Genomic DNA, 20337 nt, shown 5'->3' with positions numbered 1-20337 from the left:
AAACCGCTGCTTCACTGTTTTTGTGTGTTATTGTCCTCCATAAGTCTGCTGACATCTGACTTCAAGTTAAGGATGTAAGATCTCTTCAATATAATGGTAACACTGACATATTCCCATTTGCATTAAAATACTATACCAACAACACCTATATACAAAGTAGCACTGACAACTCGAGCTACGGTCGTTTGTTCAAATCTACATTTGTTTCCTTACAAGTGAGCTCTTGCAGGCATCCACATAGTGACAGTAGCATGAGAGTTAAACTGGCAGGCTAAGCATACAAGGCATGGGACCACTTCACAAGTGAGCACGGTTAGCATCTTGTCTCCTACTAACAGTCAAGGACGTTTTTTTTCTAACCTCAAAGGTGATTTTCACCCACTTTAACCAAGTAGTTTTAGTTGTTTTTGGAAACATTACATGGGCAAAATTCTTATTTTTTCCATTTCTAGATCCCGGAGGTCCCACCTTCACAATTGGAAAGTCAGTGTGGCTGCTGTGGGGAATCGTCTTCAACAACTCTGTCCCCATTGAGAATCCAAAGGGCACCACCAGTAAGATCATGGTTCTGGTCTGGGCTTTCTTTGCCGTCATCTTCCTGGCTTCCTACACAGCCAACCTAGCAGCCTTCATGATCCAGGAACAGTATATCGACACAGTCTCTGGACTGAGTGACAAAAAGGTACAGAGCTCTGTCATTGTCATTGACAGTCCTATGTGTGTGTTGTCAGGCACGTTGTTGTGTTTGATGTACAGCTTAGGAAAAACACAAAGTGGTCTATTTCGAGTGTGTAAACAGTGTGAGGTAGAGCTATGAAAGGCAAATATCCAGAAGTGTCAATGTCATGGCTGTGACTTTTCACTTTCCCCGCAAAATAGAGTTCATACAGTAATTGGTGAAATTGAATTACATCCCCAGATTCTTTAGATGGGGATGTCGGTGAAAAGCCTATGAAATGTAATACACAAGTGGATTTTCTGGGCAGATGGCGATTAAAATTTTTGGTATTATCTTATGCATATTTGTGTGGCCTGAGGATGTGTTTTATAGGAGTATTGACAAGGAAATCCATGTTAAACCGGCAGCACAAGAAATGGTTTGTAGAATCTTTGCTCGCAGGCAACTGAAGGGATTAAAGAGGCATTTGGGGAAAAGACCAAGCTGTCCACTGCTCATTATGATTCTGGCAAAGTCATTTACAATTCTCGTCTCATTATACATTAACGCCTCGCTATGCAGAGAAAGAAACTGAGCAATTTTGACAGCGAGTCCATAGATTATTGAACAGCATTCTGCATAGCAGCATGGAGGGAATGCAGGAATGGACTGCTGTTTGTCCAGCTGTGCAGAACCATCCAGGTTAAGTAAATGTAAATGAGGTACAAGATGAAGTCACAGAGAGTGACCTTGTATCAGAGGAGAGAGTGATGACGACGAGCAGAGATGCTCTAAGGACACTGTGCTGTGTAAAGGCACATGATTACCTCATCACTACAGAATAGACACGTCACTTATAAGTCCTTGTGATGGGGTAACACATCATGTGAACTCTGACATCGTCCAATCTCTTTCAATCTTCCATTTGTGCCCGACACACTACATCTCTGTCCTATAGCCTATAGTGCAGTAAGGTGTATGCATAAAATGTTTTAGTGGCATGGTGTTCAGATATAGTGAGGTAGCTTCACCTAATTAAGCTACATTTAGGGATGTAAGGAAAAATTAAAAGTCTCTAAAGGCAGCTTTTGGTCTTGCAAATGATCAGTGTTCCCTCTCAGGCGTCAAGGTCAAAGTAGCAGGATGTTGCTGTAGCACTGCAAAACCTTTTCGTTTTAACAGAAATGTTTCCACACTGCTGATTTATTCCTGGGCAAAAAAACATTATCCTCATCATCTTTCTCTGGACTGCTTGCTATTATCTGCCTGGCACTGTTTGACAGTGACACAGGCTTTCAAAACAAAGGCATAACCTAATGATATGGATCAATGTTTTTACTTTGCATTAATGACATTGGATCGTTGATCATTGACTCAATATATCAATCCAGATCGATGGATCATTACACCATTACTATTACTGATCTAAATTGTTTGGATTTGAGTTGCAGAGTGTATCAGCCATAGAGATGTTTTACCTTCTCTTTTATGTAATTGAACTAGATGGCTAGAAGCGTGTGGTGCTCTGTGCACCAAAAAATACCTTGAAAAACTGAACAGCAGTTTATTTTTTCTAAAAGTTGTGACCCACTTAGTCAAGATAATCGTATCACCATAAAGACGGAAGTGTGCATCTACTCATGTAAAAGAGGTTGGTGTTTGGGACAGCACAAGATATAAAAATGAATGGCTGAGCTGTAATGTTAGCTAGCTCAGTAGTGCTAGGTGAGCTAGCAGTAGATGCATGCTTCCTTCTGTGTGGTGATAAGGTTGGCAGGTGTAGTTTAGTAGCAAGAAAACAATCCCACATGAAACCATTGCTGTTGAGTTTTTCAGAAGTTTTTTTTGTCTATTGTGCACCACAAGCTGAGTGCCATCTAGTTACATTAAATTGCATTAGCTGTACATCTCTACAGCTAATATCTCCAACAGCTCATACCAACGCTTAACAATCTAGATTGATAAATAGCACTACAAGTAAGAGAATTATGTATTTTTCATTTTTGGAGTGAACTGCCCCTTTAGGATTTGATATCAAAATGCAGAAGAGGTCTGTCTCATTTTTAAGATGTCCAAAGATTTTCTAATACACAAACTTTAGCTCAAATTGTCCCTTTGCTAATGTACTAAGAACACATTTGCATAAGGTTAATGAAAAAGTGCAATTTTGTCGATTGTATTTCCACCTCCTCTCACTTCTGTCCTCAAAGCTAATTAAATGCATATAGTACTGCCAAAAGCAAAAGGATAAAATGTTCATTTCTTAATGCAGAAAGGGAAAGGATGAAGGATATTTGGGTTTCTTTGGACACAGTGTCTGACTGTTTGGTCTTTAAATTTGCGGGATAACTAGCACAGAAGCACTTGGGAGTCAGAAATCCTATAAAGGCCAAGGTGGTGAAAGTCATTGTATAAATATCTCAGAGCTTTTTTATCCTGGCCTGACAGCTTGTATGGTGCTCCTAAATGAATGAAAAGAGCACAGTAATAAAGACAAAAAACAACCATCTGGATACTGGGACAAACTGAATTTGATTATATAGTCAATTAAATGTGAAATAATCAATACCACAGGTCACTTTTGTTATTCTCAATCCTTATTCTACCCCTCTTGACAGTTTCAAAAGCCACAGGAGCAGTACCCTCCGTTCCGCTTTGGTACAGTCCCAAATGGCAGCACAGAACGCAACATAAGGAGTAACTACCCCGAGATGCACTCCCACATGGTCAAATACAACCAGAAGGGAGTGGAGGATGCCCTTAACAGCCTCAAAACAGGGTAGGTGTCAGCCAAGGCTCGTAAAATATATTTACTGAGGAACTGAGAGCCAAAGCGGAGCCAAACAGTTATATAATGGCCATCTGAGTAAGAATCATTTTCTTTACCCCGCTAGGAAACTGGATGCCTTTATCTATGATGCTGCTGTGCTGAATTACATGGCTGGCAAAGACGAGGGCTGCAAGCTGGTGACCATTGGCAGTGGGAAAGTGTTTGCCACCACTGGTTATGGCATCGCCCTGCAGAAGGATTCACGCTGGAAACGACCCATCGACCTGGCCCTGCTCCAGTTCCTGGCTGATGGTAAATTTCTCATATATATACAAGAGATGCTGAATTTCACAGAAAATTGCCAGTAAGGGCGTAATAACTGGATCTGCACTTTGTCCACTGACTGACTGAAATCATATAAATAAGAGAGACATCACAAATGCATGTCAATAAAACAAAGTTTCAAGAGGTGATTCAAAATATTACAATTCCTTGGGTGGTGACGATGCCTCCACCAAAGGCCTGGTCACCTTTGGTAGAAATATGCAATAGATGGTAACAGGAATAATATAGCACATTGCATATTTTTTTCCACTGGGAGGCCACACACAAAGTGCTATGATATTATACTTCTTACAGAGACCATCAGCAGCAAATTGTGTGACCTGGATTTTTGTGTATTTTTGTGGAATACACAACCAAACTAAAACAGAAATTAATGAAATAAATAAAATACTTATTTTCTATGAGGGGCTTATATCACCTGAGACATTCAGTATCTAAGAAGGTCATTAGTAGCTTAATCTGAGCAAGACTGCCGTATTTGTTACTGGCAAAATTAAATGAAGATGGGAAAGAAGAAAACGTTTATACAGCAATATGGCTAAAAATGTCACTGCGATGAGAAATTTCATATCAGGGGATATTGATAATTGTCAGGCTAAAAAAGTCAAATCATTACTTTTTTCTGGCCTAAAGGCTGATTTTTGCTCCTGAGTAAAAGTTGAAGAAATCATATAGTTAACTGTGGTTCAAATAATTTCATATTTTTTGTTAGAAAATTACAAACATTAGTCAGACAGCAGAACATTTCACAAATCTAGACAGATTCAAAACAATTATAATCAAAATACTGCCAACAAATAAAACAATAAATAGACAAAGAAATCATAATTCTTGTCAGGAGCATGTCAAACTTTGTGAAGTTGGTTTGAAACATTTTGTAGGTGTTTAAGCTGACAATGGATACAAAATAGACAGACAGTGGTCAGTACAGTCTGTACACACTTTAAACTCACAGTATGTAATTTCAATGCAGCAAAAGACAGACTTTGTGAAGGGATGTCGGGTCATTCATTGTGGATGAAAATCGATCTACCATGACTGAAGCAGAAATCATGTTTACCGATAAGGAAATGTATGAAAGCTTTATTCATGTCACCTTTAGCCATGCCAAGCCATATCACTCTAATGAAATAGCCAGGTAGTCAGTAAACTTGCTAACTTACCATCAGCATGAGAGGAGTCGACTATGCAGCTACTGTAGCTAACTCTATGTGGCAAATTCAATCGTGTGGTAGCCCAGCGCCGTTACCCCCCGCCAAAACAATCATACTAAAAATACCATTATTGCATGATGACTGTTGTTGTAACGTTATACGCATTAGTGGCAGGTCTTGTCTTCTTCTACTACAATTACTACGTCTTCTTCTGGTAAATGGTGGGTGGACACTAGGGATGGGCAACACAAGCAAAAACACTATTCGAAAATCGTGGCAAGTATTCGACAATTTTTTGAATAAACCCCCCCCCCCACATACTCGGGTGGCACGGACTCCACGGAGGTCTGCGCGGACTCAAAGCGGACATCCGCAAGCCCTGTGCGCGCACACGGGTGACTGCTCGGCATGTATTTTTCACATCGCGGGATTTTTCACGGCCATTTTTACAGGAAACTACAACGCGGAAGTGCGCTCGACTATGAAAGCCCAAATGACTGCGGACATACCTCACGGAGTAGTAGTCTCTGCATGTTTCTCCTGTTTGTAGAAGAGCATCTCACACCGCTGTAGCAATCCTAGACTGCCCTCGTGCAGTTAGGAGCTGAATTGCATGTCAAATAAAGGGGGGGAAATAAGACAGCGAATAGTAATAGTCGCATTAAAAAATCGATTTTTCAAAAATAAAATGACTATTCGAAAATCGTGACCCATCCCTAGTGGACACTGACATTTATGGCGCATTGTGCCTCTATGTGTGTATGGGTGCGCTATGGGTGCTTTACTTTAATGGACAATTTCTCAAACATTTACTCAACATTTATTTCTGTCAAGGAAATTATATCAAGATAATAATCGTTATCATTTTATTGCCCAGCCCTAACTATATTACTAAATTACAATATTTTATTGCAAGATTGGATATTTGGGCAGGAAACAATTAAAATATATTAGATACATCCTGCATCAACAGTTTTGCAACTTGCAAGATATTTTAATCAACAACATTTCCTCATTATTTTAGTTGAAATTATAATCCGGTCAGCATTATGTTACCTCCAAAACTGCGGGTTAATCAAAAGTTGTTTTTTCAGACTTGCCTGTAATATTTGCTTTCTTGCTTGTGAACTACAGGTTAATTTTACCCTTTTGGTCTTTTAACTGGTCACAACCAGTACACATAACTGCTGTCAAGTAGTCACAAGTAGACATACGGTAGTTTTGTTTTAAGGGGTCCCAAGCTAAAAAGATGGTAACCATTGCTTTATACTACTTTTTTTTAATTACAAATTTGTAGCAGCTATTGTTTGTTTTTCTTCCTCTAAAAGAACAGCTGCTGTCTACTTAAAAGAAAAAATAACTGAGTGAGTGATCAGGATTGGTTTTGGATTCACTACATCACAAACAGAGGAACTGTGCAACCTTTGACAGTTGTATCTGGGGTGTTGTTTATTTGAGAGAATTTCATTATTCCATGCAAATGCATTTCATGATAGGTTGGAGGGTGTTTCATTACTCACTCTGAGTCCCCAAATAATACTAGTGTTATGCAAAGCAGGCTTAAGTCTGTATTCTGTGCTCCTCACTCACAGGTGACACACAGAAGCTGCAGACCGTATGGCTCACAGGCATCTGCCGTAATGAGAAGAAAGAGGTGATGAGCAGTAAGCTGGACATTGACAACATGGCGGGCGTCTTCTACATGCTGCTTGTGGCCATGGGCCTGAGCCTGCTGGTTTTTGCCTGGGAACATTTGCTCTACTGGAAACTCCGACATTCAGTCCGCAAATCAGAGCGCCTGGACTTCCTCCTAGCCATCAGCAGAGTAAGTCATTCATACATATGAATTACAGCAGCAATACTTCATACAAAATCTTAATATTTAGTCTGTGACATTAAAGACGTAACTGCAACAACATGGGCAGAAGAACTTGTGTGATTCCATAAACGTTTGGCATTTTATCCATAAATAACAGCTGAAGTCGTAAAAGTTTTGTAATTACCAGTACAGTGCAAGGATAAGGTCTCATTTTATAGCATCCACAGAGTTGTGTTAATTAAATGCAACCAAAGTAGCAAAACACTTTCTGCAGACAGAAGTTGCAGAGAATGTAATAGATACTTATGAGATGGCCTTGGTGCACGGAAAAAATGCAGTTGTAAAGCCTGCTGTCTCCGTCTGAGGTATCCTTCAAGCACAGCTTTAGAAATATTGGCAGTGCAGTAAGTCAAATCAGTACACAACCAGAAGAGGTCAAGGGCAGCAACAATAAAAAAGATAGTAAAATCAAATGAGTTTAAAGCAATAAAGAGGACTTCATGGATACTTGCTGAAATATTGTGATGGCTGTGATCCCTCAGAAATTGAATTTAAATTGCCCCATTAAAAAACTTTCATCTGTGTGTCGACAGTACTCAGAGATGAGATTAAGTATTCCAAACAGATTCACAATTTGAAAGTAAAATAAAGCTGGCGGGATAAAAACGGAGAATCTAATGTGGTAAGTGCATGATCAGCAACTCACTCATTTCTATGTCTGAGCTGTTTTTAAAGATCAAGCTGTGTACAAACAGCATTTCAAACACAATCTACCAGGAACAACAACGAATCTCTCTCTGCAGTGACAGTTTTCCATATGACTCTTTTTGCCTCATTTGCTCAGTAAGTTAATAGAAATTTTTACGGAAATTGACCAAAATTAATCATGATGACTGTAGCAAAACATTGCTGATAACCTTTGGGAGTTCAGTAGATTGTTGGTTCATTCTGTTATCTGATGAGGCTTAAAGATCATGATTTCACCCTTCCGTCTCTTTGCAGGGCATCTACAGCTGCTTCAATGGAGTAGAGCAAACTGACCGCAATGGGAGCATGCCGAGTCCGGACGTCACGACCAACTATACACAAGCCAATATGCTAAAAATGCTGAAGACAGCCAAGGACATGGTGTCCTCTGCCAGAGTGGAGAACTCTCTAGACAATGCCACCAAAACAATAGAGAACTGGAGCAGGCGTGGGGGCGACAATGTGCGGGTTGGCATGCCACCCAGACTGACCACCACAGACATGTCTCATGGCCGGCTGCCCTATATATCCAGCATCACAGACAACCACTCACCATACCCTCAGAGGGCCCTCACACCCACCTTCCCAATTCATTATGGGGACGCCGCCACCCAGCCGCTCCTGGATAAGCCCCGAGTGGTGACTCGACCCACCCCGCTCCGCTACACGCTGCCCACCCGCAACACTCAGCATGTCTTAGAGAGAACTCTGCCCATCTCCAGCCTCAGTAGCCCTCACATCGCCATGCGGGACCCTGTTCCCCCCAGTACTTCGAACCCCCACCACAGCAGCAGGCTGTATGTGGAGAACCAGGCCCGGCACCCCACGTCCCCTTTTGTTCCTTACAGGGAATTCCAGGTGCCAGATATCTACGTGGAGCACAAAGGACCACTAAGAAGGAAGTTTAGCTACCCCCCTGACTGTGTGAGCCGGAGGAGGCGGTCTCATAGCTATGTGTTTGATGCTGCAGACCCCAGAGCGAGAGGTGACTATGATGAACCTCGATCCTGCCTTGCTGAGTTGAGGGCCAATCACCTCCTGAACAACCACCCCCCTGTTGCTGCTGCCATGTCCTGCACTGCAGGACACTATCCAGGCGGCAGCACAAGCTGCAACTCCTGTATGAAGTCCTACCTGGAGCCTGAAATGGATGACATACCACTCCTGGGGAAGGACAAACTAAACCGCCGCGCCTCATTCCTCAAAGCCACATGGGGCAACGACAGGATCCATCAGGTAGATGAAACAAAGCCCTCCACTTCCACATCCTCCACCCGCGTAGACATGCCTGACCTGTTTCCTCGGGTGATAGTGGCCAACCCAAAGCCCCACAAGCTATATGGCAGTCTGGGGCACAACCTGTCCTGCTACCCCTTGGCTGCTGAGCCTGCCTACTTGGACCCAGCCCACATGGGCTCCTACCCCTATAAGCAAAAGCTCAAGTACTCTGAGTCCACCCGGCTGCCCTCTTACAGGGAAGCCATCCTGCAGAATGCCGCTGCCCTGCGCCGCTCCTCCTCCACAGTGGTGCACAGACACTACTCCACCTACCTGAACTCGTACACAGACTTACCAGTGTATGTGGGGCCACTGGCCCAGGGACCGTCCCAGTTTTATGACAGTTCCAAGGACATGTGCCACTTGTTTCCCTGTACAAGCCACTGCCCAGATAATGCAGCAATATTGCCTCGTATGAATGAAAGGCAGGTGGTTTACCACAACAATATGTTTGGGGCCTATGATGGCACAGGAAAAAGGGAAGACCCAGGCTCTGGGAGCAGAGAGCGAAGGCAGGTGTTGGTGGCGCGCAGAGTTAACAGTCCCTATGTGCCAAAGCCCTGGGGCAGGGTATCCAGCCTGGAGTCTGAGGTCTGAGCCCCCATCCTTAGTGGACTTCCACTATAGGCTCTAAAACTTAGCCCCTCTAATGAGGGGCATGCCTGGTGGTTCCCCCTCAGCCTCTGGTTTAAGCAAAAATTAAACTCTACACCAATAGTGTATTTGAGAGTGTTGACTCTCAATTATCAGTGCAATAATATCTTGGGCAGCGACATGTAAAGGAGAAGACACTGACAAGCAAATTACTGCTGGGACTTTGTAAGCCAAACTTAAAATACTAATAAAAGAAAAGAAATGTTGAAAAGTATTTAATACATAAGAATTTAACCTGTTGATTGTTATTTAAAGGATTTTTAAATGCTGTGTTGCTATGTGAAAGAATTCTGGGAGACAATATACTGTAGCCTCTCAATCTGATTATGACTTGAGACATTTTTCTCTTTTTTTTTCAAAATCATTTCAGTACCCACCATTTCAATTGAGAAATAAATGATTAAGACAATTTTGTGATCAAACCACTGACATGTTGTCTGTGGATTTTCTAAGTCTGCGACCTTGGGTGCGCAGCTCTGAGGCTTCCTGCTCCATTGATCATCATGTAATTTGACTGGGATTTTAAAAAGGGAAAACCATAAAAACGTATCACATGTATTTCCATTGTTACACTACCCTTTAATAAAGAACAAGGTCATCTCAAGGGCCTTTTGGAATCATCTGTCATCTCAATCTATATGTTAAACATGTTCTCACATCGTACCGTAATATAATGAATGTGACAATCTATTATTTCAATCTGCAAACTCTCACAGAATGGATGATTACATGAATACGGTATATGTTCAAAGTTGACACTAAGACCTTGGGCACTGTGTGCTACAACAAAATGTTTCTAGCCATTAAAAGGGAACAGTCTACTATGAACTAAGACAGATAAAAGTGAACCCACCAATTCACCTGACATACAGCAGAGAGCTATAATCTGTCAGCTATGCAGCAGATAGTTATTATGCACATTAAATTCACAAAAAACATGGTTTGAGTCACACAATTGTTTCTTCTAAAATATTAGGCAGTGTTGATAAGCAGCAGATGATCATAAGTACATGGCTGTGAGCTTCAGACTGGCAGCGGAGCAGCAGTGTAAACCATACAACAGAAGGTCAACAATTAAGCCTCAACTATAATGACCAGTGAATCACACTATCACATGAACACGCTGATTGAGTTGAAACAGTTCTCTCATGCTTAGGGTTAGAGTGAGAAAATATGAATGCGACTACCTAAGCTGTATGAGTTCCAGTAAAGTAAATATTTCAGAAGATAATTCTGTAAATGAGTCTTTGTCTGAGACAGAAGTCACATTTCCATCCCTAAAGCAAGTGTGAAAAATAACCTCAACCATCAGACTGGTTTCAGTGAGCAAGCAAGCAGTGAGAGGAAACAAGGAAAAAACAAAATCAATCCAGCCAATGACTAGAGGTGTAACAATACATAGATCTGTATCTCTACATTGACTCAATGATCAACAATCTAATATCATCAATGCTAAGTGAAAACACTGATACATATCATCATCTTAAAGACACACCTTTATTTTGAAATTCCCATGGCGTGTCTGTGTCACCATTTCTGTCCTTCCTAAACCTTCAAACAGTGCTGATGGCCTTGCACCAGACAAACAAAGGCAAGTGGTCAAGAAAAAGACAATGACGATATTTACTGATATTGTCTCATATTGATAGCCGGCCCCTAAATTTAATCACATTGAAATCATCTTGTGGCAGACTTTGTGATATCAGCAAATATCATATTGTCTAAAGAGTCGATATAATATTGAATCATGATGAAACTTGAGATTTACTCCCTTACACATAACACACATTATTCAACATCAGTATTTATATTACATCACTGCATTAACAAAAGCATCACAGTACACATGCAAAACAAGCAAAACAAGATTACTGTAGAACAGACACAACAAGGTAATTAATCCACAATTAATACCACTGATATTGCGCATACAAAACAGCAGCATAAGGGCTCCAACTGACAGGCAGCAGACACCAAATAATCAAACACAAGCAGATCTGCACAGAGCAACAAAATCAACCAGCGGTGTCAGCATCCATATTTCTAAGCATATTACAAACAATGACTAAACAGAGCCAAGACACGAACTCACAATTTGCATGTTAGCACGACCAATAACACCTTGTTGACATGAATAAGTGATTGATGAGCATCAGCTGTGAGTCAACTTTAGGAAGAACCACACAGCTCCAAGCAGCACAGACACAGCAATTGGCCTCAGACATCAAGAGGCATTATTAAGCAGAACTGTAAATATTGTCCAAATATTTCAGAAAATAACTATTTGGCAACAACAACACCAATGTTTACATCCCAAGAGCCAACACAGAGTATCACACTTAGCCTCAGGGCTGGTTACAAAACAACAACAACAACAACAACAACAACAACAACAAACTGGAGGGGAAAACAATGCAAGCCAATCCAGCCCATAATACTTGCTACTCAAACATCCTTAATCATAGTTGATCACAGCAAAAGTCAGCAGGATGAAAGCATCATAATATACGTGCCAAACCACAGCCAGAGGAAAATTAGCTCACTCACAACAGCAAATTAATTCAGAATTGACACCACTGCAAATGTGCACATTCATAACAGCAGAAAGCAGCAGCAACACAAGGGCAACAAAAACAGCCGGCAGTGTCAGCAGCCATATTTACAAGCACATAAACACAGACTAAACACAGCCAAGATTGTGTCCAAATTCTATACTACCTATTAACTGTACCCAGTAGCACAATATACTAATATTTATAGTGTACTGTTTTTGAAGTTATTGTATAAGAAATCAACATCCTTTACCAGTTTGCCACCACCAATTTCACTTCAAAGTTCACCAAAGACTTAATACTTAGTTTTTGTTTTCCAAGATTTTCCTGGAGCTGTCTTGCTGCTATCTGCAATTATATTTTTTTTGTGCAGCTGTGAATTGTACCTCCAGTTTCTTCAGTGCATGGCATTGTTAGACTTAAATATTCAAAGTTGAACACAATACTGGGAGCCTCCAATGTGCAGTATGGAACTGGGACACAGCTATGAATTCCCAGCAAGTAGTTCACACAAGCAGCAGGCACTTACCTTGCTGAAGAGATCAGTGATTTTCAGGGTGGAAGCTGAGAGTCAATTCTGGACAAAACTGCCATCATTCAAAGCTGCATCGACAGGAAAAATACAGATAGTAATCAGTAACTTGATATTACAGAAAACAATTATGTGAACTCAACTAGCTGTGTTTACTTTGTTTAAGCCAGCATACAATATTACCCTTGGACTGGTTACAGTGAGATGAGAGGAAATAAAACAATAACCAAAGGTGCCAAACCAATTATGCTCATCACACTTATTACTCAGACATCAGTATCTATTTTTTATCACCGCACAAGGAACAGCATGAAAGCATCATAATGCACGTGCCAAATAACAACCCAAAAAAAATCTAACTTCAGCCACAAAAAGACAAAGACATTAGCAGCTAGCAGAAGCACAAACATAAAGCACTACCAGCTAGACAGCCAGCAGTGTGGGCAGCCATTTTTCCAGGCACATAAACAGAAACTGAACAGAGCCAAGACATAAAAACGAAAGTTAGCAGCAGACACTTACCTTTCTGGAGGTAAAAAGTCCCTGGCAGTTAACTTGGGGAATAAACAATGCTGTTTCTAACTGCGTGGACAGGAAACTCCAGCTTGATGTAGTTTGTGGCCAGCAGCGAGAGCGCTTCCAAAAACACCTGTATCTCTCCTCCAAAAAGCTGTAATGAACCAACATAATGAGACTGTTGATATTTATGCACAATTCTCTATCAAATGCAACAGGAGACACATGTTGACATGCCAAAACAGTGTGTGGAGCATGGACAGTTTAACTAGGCTACCTTGTTGCAAGAGGGTGCCTTTGATATAACTGAAAAGTTGTGTAGCCATTTCAGTCCCTGGATGCAAGGGCTAAATCAAGTCATGCGTATAATCCTACTTTTGGTTTATTTAATGGAAATATGTGATTTGCCTGACAAAGACATCATATTCAAGTCAGTTTCATTTTTATAACCCCAAATCACAAATAAGAACTATGCATGACGAGTTTTATAATATGTACAGTATACTACACCTCTGTCTTTCAACCCTTGACTGGGATAAGGAAAAACTCACAATAAAAAACTTACATGGGAAAACAAATAGAAGAAACATTAGGAGCCTCTTTCATGACTGACAGATATAATAAATTTTGACTTGACTTGATATGTCAGTTTTATTTACATAGCCCAGAACCACTAATCACAAATTTAGCTTAAGGGGCTTGACATGCAACAGGTGTGTGTACACAAAAGACCAAGAATTACAGTCAGAACAGTCAGAATAACAATATTATAAATTGTAAACATGTGAGAATGTCTCATTTCCTCGATATCATTCTTTTTAAGCTTTAATTTATTTAAAACAATGTGAAATACAAAATAAAATACATCAAAAACAACATAACAAGTTGTATTCTTATACATGATATAACTGTAACGTTACTCCAGCCCCGTGTGCCCGTCAATACGTCACAGACATAAATCATGGCACATGCAGGTGTTGCTGCAGTGTATTAGCTTGCACTGTTTAATGTTTGAGGCTCCAACCAACATTTCTTCTAACAGCAGCAGAGTTAAATTGGGTCTCCCACAGCCGACGTAGAGGTAACTAACTTAAACAATTATTTAAGCCGACTGTTGGTTAGCAAACTAACGTTACGCCGCGGTGATTTTAACGATGCTAACGTGAAGTCACTCATTAAAAACAACCTAGCCAGCGAAGTCACCGATGTCACGGTGTGCGCAACTTATTAATTAACCTACCTTATTCCCGAACAAAGTACATACGACCAAGGTAGAATTTACATAGACACTTGCTGTGAAAAGTGGGAGCTCAAACAATACACTTTTAGCGACAAAGACAAACTTAAACAGAGCTTATTGAGAGGTCAACCTACCACGAGGACAGGCGCTATCTGACTGCTGACGAATTTCGAGGTGCGCCATTCAAGTGTGCAGGGGGCCTGAAGGGGGCGCTCCTGTTACAGACCGGTCACACTGGGAAAATAATAAATACATTAAAACCATAATAAACATAAATAAAATGGTAAATAATAAAATGATCCAATAGAATAGTGACTAATAGATTAATTTAACAGTAAAATTGGCAAGTGGTGCCATCAACTCTGCTACACATGACATATTAGGCTAATAAAGACATGGGTACATTTTTTAAAAGTTATTATTATTATTATTATTATTTATTTATTTATTTAATATATATTTTTTATGTCTCTATTCCTCTTTGTTCTGTTCTCGGGATAACCAGCCATCAACAGCCAGCAGCGCTGACCCTTTAAAATCCAGTTTAGGCTATATTTCCTCCTTTAAAGTGTAAAAATACAGGCAGTGGTTATTACTGTCGCCTCACAGCAAGAGGGTTCCTGGTTTGAACCCAGGGTGGGGGAGCGCTTCTGCACGGAGTCTGCATGTTCTCCTTGTGTTAACGTGGTTTTCTCCAGGGCTTCCTCCCACAGTCCAAAGACATGCAGGTTAGGTTAATTGGACATAGGTGTGAACGTGAGTGTGAATGGTTGTCTGTCTCTATGTGTCAGCCCTGTGATAGTCTGATGACCTGTCCACGGTGTACCCCGCCTCTCGCCCAATGTCAGCTGGGATAGGCTCCAGCCTCCCATTGACCCCCAAGAGGATAAGCAGTTACTGAAAATGGATGGATGGATGTAAAAATACATGTTATTTCATACTATGTGACAGAATCATTCTGTATCAGCCTATTAAAAAATTATTTCAAAAGGAAACATTTTAGATATCTTGCACATCATGTATTAACTTTTTTTTTCAAACTTTGAGACCTCCTCTAGAATAGAGGGGTTTAGACTATGTTTGGTTGTGTCAGTGAAGTTAAGGACCTTAAAAGTAAAAATGTACCAAAAAATTGAGAAGAGGTGATGAAACCATTTCTTTTATGGAGTTTGGCTTGCTGGCAAATACACTTTAAAACCCTGACAATAAATGAGAGTTTATTTTCACTCTGACATTGTTTCCATAAGACAAATGTTAACGCCAATTGCTGAGCAAGGCCGAGAGCCAAACTCTATTATTCTTAATCCTTAAAAATCACACAGTAGTGGGGACCAACATTTTATTTAACCACACATCCAAACGCCTGAATCTTTCCTGTCACAGCAATTGTCTTGTAATGTTTGTTATATTAAAGCTTACAGTGCTTATTTCAACATGACTGCCATTTGAACTCACACATAAGGAGTTCATCAGCCCTACACCCACCAAAGTCACCTATATCAAAACCACAGCTGCAGCACCAAAATCAGCGATCCATGCAGCTGTGAAACCCATGTCTCTGCTTCTCATGCCTTGGGCTCTTGCGTGTTTTCAGGTGGGCTCAGAGACAAACAGGGATATAATGGTGCAGCGATGAGGCATTTATGTATTCTGCACTCCTCTCTGAGAGCTGCAGAATTGATGGGAGGGCTGGCTGATTGCAGTGCAGATGATAAATGATTCTACACATGCCGATAAAATATCACCAGACATTTGTGATCTCCTAAACAGCCACACAGGTGCTGCTGTTGAACTGGACTGCTTGCTGCTGAAAATATTAAGGCATTTTAAAAAATTAACCTTGATTACATATTCTACATTAGCAACCATGTTAAAGCTTTAATCAGGGACAGTATCTTGCTGTAAAAATCCTTAACCTTCATAACTGCCTCCATTACTGTAAATGACAGTAAAATAATTTAACTGAAGATGCAGTTGACTTGTCAAATTAACACAAGTAGTGTCAAGTACTAAGTAGTCATGCAGCAGTAGGAATAACTTGATGAAGTAACAACTGGATTAACTTATTGGACCAAGAAACTAACAAGTAGTTCATCAAAGCTAGAATACATCAATCATACTGGCCATTAAAGGGACAGTTCACCCCAAAATTAAAAATACATATTTTTCCTCTTACCTGTAGTGCTGTTTCTCAGTCTAGGTTGTTGTGGTGTGAGTTGCAGAGTATTGGAGATATCGGCCAGTGAAATGTCTGCCTTCTCTAAATTATAATGGAACTAGATGGCTCTTGGTTTGTGGTGCTCAAAGCGGAAAAACATTTATCTGAAAAACTCAACAGTAATGTCTCTTTCCAGAAATGATGACCTGGTTACTCAGAATAACCTTGTTGTGAGCGATTTCGTGAACTGTTTTCTTTCAACAACAGCTAACTGTATCATCGCACAGAAGGAAGTATGCAAAAATGTTTAGCTTTGAGCTGCCATTTTATTCCAGAAAAGGCAGACATATCTTCAGGCGATGTATCTCCAACACTCGGCAACTCACACCAAAACAATCTAAATTAATAAATAGCACTACAGGGGGCCAGCAGTAGCTCAGCTCATAGGGACTTGGGTTGGGAACCAGACGGTCGCTGGCTCAAGTTCCCATCCAGACCAAATATGGAGTGTGAACTTGTAGCTGTAGAGGTGCCAGTTCGCCTCCTGGGCACTGTTGATGTGCCTCTGAGCAAGACACCGGACCACCAACTGCCCGGGGCACCTCCCTCTCCCTCTTCTTCTTCATCTTCTTCTTCTTCTTCTTCTTCTTCTTCTTCTTCTTCTTCTTCTTCCAAAGGAGTCTCATATTATTTCCTCTCATGTCTGGCATGAATCACACAGTCAGAGGGGACACATTTTAAAAGGGAATTATATTACCGTGTTCGTCTTCCGTTGGCAGGCTATGAAAGAGAAACCGTGTCTCATTATTTTTGTTATTAGTGCACATTTGTTATTAATTGTTTCTGCAGCTCCTCTGCTAGTCCCACAGTAACCTCAACAATATAAACAGTGACTAATTGGATATTTATAAAGACTCCGCAGTTAAGCACACATCCATGTAATAGATTTCCTGTGTTATATCCATCTATTCATTTCTTAGGAAAAGCTGACTTTGATATCATTTGAAGGTCTTTCTGGGTTAAATGCTCTGCGCAGCTTCATCTCACCATGGTGCACTCACCAACTGGAGCTTTTCACTGATATCACTGAGCAATGAGCACTTTTCATTGAAGCATAGTATCATATAGAAACGTGACCCCTAATTGGACAAAGAGAGATTAATGCCACAAGCACTTAATAAGTGTGAGAACTGACTCTCAGCTGAATAAACTCATTTCAGGAACCCTAAAGTAAATCTCTGTGGATGAATATAGCTCTTTCACTATGCTCACTGACCAGACCAATCTTCATCCATTTCACACATTAATTAATGACTAATTCTGTGATGTGTGTGCTTTGTAACGTGACAAATTCATTCCTTTCACACTCCTCTTTCAAATGTACAAATTCACAGAAGGTGGGCACACAAAGACAAGCCATGCAAGACAATTCATTTCCCAATTTTACCACATAAATACTGGACAAGATTATATCTAGCGTCAGGAAAGAGTTTATGAATATGATTTCACTCTTGATTCCCTCAGCATATTGAAAATATTAAAATTAGATGAAGTCAGAGGTATATCTGAGCTGCTGATGTGGATCTGTAGTCAGAAAGTTAGTGGCAAGCCTCAGGCATTCACTTTGGGAGGTTCTTTAAAAAAGATGGCGTCTAGTGTCGCATTAAATGAACAATTGATTTTACCTGCTGCCATTCTGAAGCTGGTTGCGTCATTGTTATCTTTCTCATTGGCTGAGGGGAATTACAAAGAACTAAATAAACACGTTGGCTGGGGACAAGAAAACACAGACTGAGCACACAGGTCACATAGATTGGTGTCACGTCCTATTGTAAAGGGCATGTCCACATTTAGTTTCAAACTGTATCTGAAGTTCACAGATGGGAGGTATCAGCTGATATTATCTGGAAAGAGAGAAGTAAAAGAAACTCTCTACACATGATCAGCAGGATGAGCGGCGCTTGCTGGAAGTTGGGCCCAAAGCACAGTGCAGAGAAGGTGTGATCCAAAACCCAACCAGCACAGTACCAGTTTGTGGGGGGTTTCCACTCCATTTCAGTATGCCACACAAAACTGTACATGCCACATATGGGAAGACACAATAGGTAAATGGGGTCAAACTTTAAACTAATAGATATCACCATGAAACTTCCCCAGCTGATGGCTTAAATTTCAATGTTTTAATTGAATATGCACTAATTTGCCCACAATTCCAAATCAGAAATCTGACCACTGTATTAAGCAAGGTTTGTGTTGCTGGAAAATGCCCGCAGGTTTAATAATGGCCCCATGCCAATTACCCACATAGATGGGTTTATCCAAATAGGCAACGCATGAGTAATGCTAGGGCTACCTGGATAGTGGGTATGGGCCATGGATAAAATCAACCATGTCAGCTATCGGCATTGGGCCATTGAAGAACCTGTGGATAATCCCACATAGGGCCCATTTTTTAGCCCATTTACAACCCACATGGGCTCCACATAGAAATGTTGGCTAGGTCAAACCCCTAGGAATATAGATAGAAATAACAGTTTGGTGTATGTAAGTTCTACTGGAAAATAAATCTCTGGCTGAGAGGTTGAGAGAAAAATACTGTTTAGAGAAAAGATGTGTTTTAAAAAATTTTTTTTTTAAAGAAAAAGCTAGACACTACAGGTGAAAAGAGTCCAATTTTTTCCTAATAGACATCACAATGACACTTCCCTAGCTGATTCGTTAAATTAAATTTTGAATTGCCTGATAAAAAAGGTCCTTTTTCCCAGAACTGAACTGAAAATAAAAACTTCAGTGGGTATTTTGGATGTTTTCCTGCAGTCTGAGAGGAGACGTGGTTTGGAAGCAAAACAGACCAAAATCTCAAAATTGACCAGTGCATGAAAAATCTATGTTTTCACCAGTGGTGTCTGCCCTTAAGCCAACTTCAATCAATGGCTTTGTGCAGCACTTACTGGTGGAACATCACGGCATGTAAGGCAAGGCAAGGCAAGGCAATTTTATTTATATAGCACCATTCATACACAAGGCAATTCAGTGTGCTTTACAAGGGTAGGTAGGGGATGCGTTCCCACCCGCGCCCTGAGCCTCTGCCTGCAAGCTAGACCACAACAGTGTGACTGTCCCCTGCTGTTAAGATGCAGTGGAAATATATATTTTAATGGGACCAACCCAGGCCAGAGGAAACACAGCATTAGGTCTACATCACGTGTGCCAGGTAGCAGGAAAGGGCTCTCCTAAATCTCTGAATCACCATTCACACATTTTAAATTTTTTTTTTTTTTTTTTTTCAGAAATTCAAAAATGTCACTTGTTTTGCTCAATGATGGCAGCCACTTGAAAAAACAGCAATGACACATTTGTCTTGTTTTCTTTACCAGACCCACAAAAATGGCCAGAAAATTGTGAATGAAAATTGTTCTGCAGGTTGTTATAAGTTAATTTACAGAAATTACAACTTTTAAAATTTCTGTGAATGACATGACAAATGTTAAGTTGGGTCCTTGTAGAAACTCCCACCAACAGAGGGAAAACAATATAATTCAATCTGCCAATTCACAAACCTGGCTGCCCCATTGGACATTCAGCACTGCTATAGCCTTCCTGCCAAGCATATGGTATAATTCTAAAGGGGAACTACGCCAATTTTCAAAATTCATACATGTTATAACTATGGTCTGAGACAGTCCAAATATTTTTATAACCATCAACAACTCTCTCCTAAATCCAAAACCAGAGCGCTAAAACTTAAATTCGTGATTTCATCAAGTATAAAGTCTGGAGCTGCACCACAGACAATGAATTGGGAAAGATGTTCTAGATGACAGAGTATATGAGTACATTTTCTGTTTCAGAACTGAGAACACGACAATAAAATAAAGCTCATTTGGGTATAAAATGAAAACAAACATTCTGTT

At 40.5% G+C, this 20337-nt stretch overlaps 1 protein-coding gene and 1 long non-coding RNA gene across 4 annotated transcripts in view; one reads left to right on the top strand and one right to left on the bottom strand.

Annotated features, from left to right (window-relative positions):
• grin2ca (glutamate receptor, ionotropic, N-methyl D-aspartate 2Ca) overlaps positions 1-10042 on the top strand; it is a 107815-nt gene extending 97773 nt beyond the window's left edge. For both annotated transcript variants that reach the window (XM_078161639.1, XM_033644385.2), the window contains exons 10-14: positions 453-682; positions 3277-3437; positions 3553-3740; positions 6520-6752; positions 7749-10042. In XM_078161639.1, the coding sequence (XP_078017765.1) occupies positions 453-682; positions 3277-3437; positions 3553-3740; positions 6520-6752; positions 7749-9368 (2432 nt within the window). In that variant the 3' untranslated portion in view covers positions 9369-10042. The remainder of the gene's footprint in view (positions 1-452; positions 683-3276; positions 3438-3552; positions 3741-6519; positions 6753-7748) is intronic.
• LOC117268173 (uncharacterized) overlaps positions 1-14456 on the bottom strand; it is a 168254-nt gene extending 153798 nt beyond the window's left edge. For both annotated transcript variants that reach the window (XR_013488053.1, XR_004502627.2), the window contains exons 1-3: positions 14400-14456; positions 13032-13179; positions 12507-12580 (exon numbers count right to left, since the gene is read on the bottom strand). This is a non-coding gene — a long non-coding RNA (uncharacterized LOC117268173). The remainder of the gene's footprint in view (positions 1-12506; positions 12581-13031; positions 13180-14399) is intronic.
• Between the last annotated feature and the right edge of the window lie 5881 nt (positions 14457-20337).

Source organism: Epinephelus lanceolatus, chromosome 18 (genome assembly GCF_041903045.1).
Source record: "Epinephelus lanceolatus isolate andai-2023 chromosome 18, ASM4190304v1, whole genome shotgun sequence".
NCBI classification, from domain to species: domain Eukaryota; kingdom Metazoa; phylum Chordata; class Actinopteri; order Perciformes; family Serranidae; genus Epinephelus; species Epinephelus lanceolatus.
Note: the sequence above shows the minus strand (reverse complement) of the source record. Positions and strands in the feature narration are given on the sequence as shown.